This window comes from Ipomoea nil, unplaced genomic scaffold, assembly GCF_001879475.1.
Source record: "Ipomoea nil cultivar Tokyo-kokei standard unplaced genomic scaffold, Asagao_1.1 scaffold3394, whole genome shotgun sequence".
NCBI classification, from domain to species: domain Eukaryota; kingdom Viridiplantae; phylum Streptophyta; class Magnoliopsida; order Solanales; family Convolvulaceae; genus Ipomoea; species Ipomoea nil.
The window spans coordinates 534157-538641 of NW_017619822.1; the positions used below are offsets into that span (position 1 = coordinate 534157).

Consider the following 4485-nt stretch of genomic DNA (forward strand, 5'->3'; position numbering starts at 1 on the left):
CTTCTTACCACGCCTCCCAAAACGACGTCGTTTTGAGAGGCGCGCGGCGCACAGTGCTATATGCGCCGTGGTGTAGGGTATAACGATTGCCGTTCTCCCTCTAAAAAAATTGGGCTTAATCAGTTGATGGAAATGCACTGGGCATTATGACGTCGCAACATATGACTTGGTTCCGCGTCAGTGTAGTCGTGGAGCCCACATAATCAACTTTTAATTTTTCCATACACGTTACACGTATAGAAGAGTCAGCAATCTATTTCTTATTCTCCACTACTCTCTTGTCGTCGCGTTCTCTACACATTCTTGCAATCAAGAATGAAATATGAATGCAGTTTTGAATATGTTGTCTTCACACGGTCTAGGGAGGAGCGTGGCAATTATAAATTCCCACGTGGATCTGAATCATGTGGATTTGAAAGGGATAAAGTATAAACTTACATGGAAAGGGATTTTGGGTAGGTTTTCAGTTAAGGACTCCCAACATCTTAAATTTCAAGGAAGGACCTCTCATCATCCGACTACTATAAAACCCCCAAACCCCCCTAAACCTTCTCACAATTCTATTCTCACTCTCAATCATTGAGTTTCCAGCTTTCTCTTTATTTCTTTTTGTCTTTTCCCTATTCCCTTTTCCAAGATCTTGGCAGGATGACAATCCTCATCATTGAGAAACCAGCAGAACATGGTACGTTTTCTTTGTCTTTTTAATGTATTGTATTTAGGGTTTTTTTTCTATTCAACGGGGAGGGGACGACTCCGAAGAGGTTATTGTCTCCTCACGACTATCAGATTTATAGATTTTTGTTAGGCTCAAGCCTGAGCCTACAGAGGGGACTCCAAAGAGGTTATTGTCTCCTCACGACTATCAGATTTATAGATTTTTGTTAAGCTCAAGTCTAAGCCTACAGAGGGGAACCCCGAAGAGGGTATTTTCGTAAAACCTGACAATTTATATGATTTTCATGGTAGTAATGTTGTTATTTTTCTTTTATGTGTTTGATTAGTTGAGGAGAAACAAGCCGTCCCTTCTGATAATGCTAATGAACTGATTTTGGATGGAGGGTTTGTTGTGCCCAAGACATTAATGTCTTCCAATGGAGGATTTGAAGCCCCAGAGATGAATTCTTTTGGTCAATCTTTCAGGTTAAATAATTGATTCACATTATATTTTATGATTTTATCTTACTTTAGGCAGAAAATTAAAGCATGCAGTGAAATCCTTTTCTATATATGTATGTATGTAAGACAAACATTAATTAAATGGTGAACATACAGGGCCTATGATGCAGAAAGTGAGAGACAGAAGAGTGTGGAGGAGTTTTATAGAGTGCAACACATCAACCAAACATATGATTTTGTGAGTACATGCAATAATATATGCAATTTAATTAATTTCTTGTGTCATTCATTTGTGTTTATCAAATTAATTGAATAATTTATAGGTGAAGAGGATGAGGGAGGATTATGGGAGATTGGATAAAGTAGAGATGAGCATATGGGAATGCTGTGAGCTACTGAATGATGTGGTGGATGATAGTGATCCTGACTTGGATGAACCACAGATTGAGCACTTGCTGCAGACTGCTGAGGCCATTAGAAAAGACTACCCTCATCAACCTTGGTTGCATTTGACTGCCCTCATCCATGGTATATATATATGTATTCATTTTACTCATTGTTCAATTCCTAGTTTCACATACTATTTCGCTTTCGATCTTCTTCTCCCAAAAGGTTAAATCTCAAATCCTAAGGGCCCCACACCTCCGACTGACAGAAATGTGGAAGAGGTAAATCACTTTAATTCAGATAGGGCCAAATGCCTCACCTAATAGTGGGCCCTCCACACCGTTGCCCACTATTAGGCTTTTAGGTAAATCACTTGAACTCAGACAGGGTCAAATGCCCCACCTAATAGTGGGCCCCCACACCGTTGCCCACTATTAAGCTTTTAGGTAAATCACCTGAACCCAGACAGGGCCAAATGCCCCACCTAATAGTGGGCCCCCCACACCGTTGCTCACTATTAAGCTTTTAGGTAAATCACCCGAACTCAAACAGGGTCAAATGCCCTACCTAATAGTGGGGGCCTCACACTGTTGCCCACTATTAGACTTTTTGTTGAGGAGGATCGGAATACATTATTCATTTTTCAATTTGATATCAATATTAGTGAAATATAAATGTGTAATGTCTGAAATTTGCATGCATGGGTGACAGATCTTGGAAAAGTGCTTCTGCATCCTAGCTTTGGGGAGCTTCCTCAATGGGCTGTGGTTGGTGACACATTCCCTCTTGGATGTGCCTTTGATGAATCCATTGTTCACCACAAGGTTTTTTTCCCCCTTTTTCCCTAGCTTCAGTTCATCTTATCCCCACCAAAATTGATAAAACTTCTTTGAGATTTAGGGAGTGCTTAATATATTTTTCTTTTTGGCCCTTAATTGCATGCATGCATGCAGTATTTCAAGGAAAACCCAGACTGCAACAACACCCTTTACAACACAAAAAATGGAGTCTATGAAGAAGGTTGTGGTTTAGACAAAGTACTCATGTCTTGGGGTCATGATGACTACATGTATTTGGTGGCCAAGGAAAATGGAACAACTCTTCCTTCTGCAGCATTGTTTATTATCCGCTATCACTCTTTTTATGGTGCGTTTCAATTTTTTCTTAGACCCTGTTGTATAAATGGTTGTTAGCTGATAATTGTTAACTGTTAGTTGTTTTGATTAATTAGAGAGTATAACTAGTTGATAACATTAGTATAATTGTTATCAGCTGATCAGCTTTTTGAATCTTAGTTAAAAAATAATGTAAATGTTTTAGTTAATTAGTTTCTTGTAACTAAACATTACATTATTTTAACTAAATTAATTAGTTTTGGAGTTACAAGAAACTAATTAACTAAACATTTACATTATTTTTTAACTAAGTCAAACAATTAATAGTGGTCAAATAATCCAAAATTAGCTGATAAGCTAACTAGTAATAGGGCCTTAACTTTTATATTACTATATTTTTGAAGTCTTTTTCTTGTTTGACCTATTTAGTTCATTTTCTTTAATAATTTCTTATAATTAACTCACTAACATAATCTCTGAATTGCACTTTTTGTTTTTTGAACAGCATTGCATAGGGAAGGGGCATATACACACTTGATGAATGAAGAGGATAAAGAAAACATGAAGTGGCTCAAAATCTTCAAGTATGTAGTGTTTCTTTTTTTACTCTCCCTTAAATTTCTTTTCTTTTTTACTCTCTAATATTAAACCTCTTTGATCTAATACATTAATGTATGTTAAACAATTTTGCAGTAAATATGATCTATATAGCAAGAGCAAAGTCAGAATCGATGTAGAAGAAGTCAAACCTTATTACCTTTCTCTCATTGAAAAGGTGAAATTTGTCAATATTGATATGAATTACTTTCTTTTTCTTTTTTTTTTTTTTTACTGTGAATTATTCATAATTGGATTATTTTTTCTTTGCTTCCAGTATTTCCCAGCCAAACTCAGATGGTAATGTCGAGGCAATTGAGAAGTAATGGGGAAATATAAAGCATTTTATGGTGTTTATCTTGGATGCAAAATACATTTATGTATTGTTTTTTTTTTTCGGGTGGTGGTGGTGGCGTTATGTTTTTCCATTTTGTAATGAACAAATAAATTCTATTCTTTTGCTATATACTTTTCAGAATTTTAATAAAATTCTGGATATCCATTTTTCATAATCGATTCCATTTTTTTAAAGTTTTTTTCCCTAGTCAAACAAGAAATCCTAAACTGAAAAAAAATAATAATAATAAAAATAATAATAAAATGACCAAAGGTGATAGTGTTTATAAATTCAAGCAAATGTATTGTTTTTTTTTTTAAATGAATCAAGTTTAGTATAAAATGTTCAAAATGTCTTTTCTTCACCAAATTCTACTATTCTACTATTCTACTATTCTACGTGCGTAGACATTTTGGGTACTTAGGAAATTGTCCTAAATTTTCAATTTTCATTTTCTATTGCTGTTTAGAAAACTTGTTTACTAACACTTATTTTTTCAAATTTATTTTGTTAGACTTAACATTATAAATTAAATTAACAAATTTAATTTCTAGCGATTTTTAACCTTATATTTAAAATATTTTTGTATACGTTCTAATTAAATAGAATGAATATAACTTTTAATTTTAAATCTAATATATGTAAGACTTAACAAATTTAATTTCTAGCAATTTTTAACCTTATATTTAAAATATTTTTGTATATGCTCTAATTAAATAGAATGAATATAATTTTTAATTTTAAATCTATTAGACTTTACATTTTATATCCAAACTAGATTTATATGCATATATAACTGGTGGTTTTATCGAAACCGGGTCCACCATAACACTACTGGAAATTATGGAATTTCCGACCACCTAAAAATAATCTTAAATTAAATTGATACCAAAAAGTCCAAAAAGTGGTCGGAAATAGCAACAAAGGATT

The 4485-nt window shown here is 33.8% G+C and overlaps 1 protein-coding gene across 1 annotated transcript; it reads left to right on the plus strand.

Moving 5' to 3' along the window:
* The first annotated feature begins 571 nt into the window (after positions 1–571).
* LOC109171116 (inositol oxygenase 4-like) lies at positions 572–3684 on the plus strand. The gene is made up of 9 exons (XM_019320246.1): positions 572–685; positions 1005–1143; positions 1276–1357; positions 1443–1647; positions 2218–2330; positions 2460–2652; positions 3127–3205; positions 3315–3396; positions 3496–3684. Exons 1-9 carry the CDS (start codon positions 649–651, stop codon positions 3520–3522), a joined length of 957 nt encoding a protein of 318 aa, XP_019175791.1. The 5' UTR covers positions 572–648; the 3' UTR covers positions 3523–3684.
* The last annotated feature ends 801 nt before the right edge of the window (positions 3685–4485 follow it).

What these genes read in the sequence shown, in the direction of transcription:
- LOC109171116 (XM_019320246.1), top strand. Translation starts at nt 649, where the DNA reads ATGACAATCCTCATCATTGAGAAACCAGCAGAACATG. An exon ending in TTTGACTGCCCTCATCCATG is followed by an intron (nt 1,648 to 2,217) that starts GTATATATATAT and finishes CATGGGTGACAG; the next exon opens with ATCTTGGAAAAGTGCTTCTG. An exon ending in ACCTTTCTCTCATTGAAAAG is followed by an intron (nt 3,397 to 3,495) that starts GTGAAATTTGTC and finishes CTTTGCTTCCAG; the next exon opens with TATTTCCCAGCCAAACTCAG.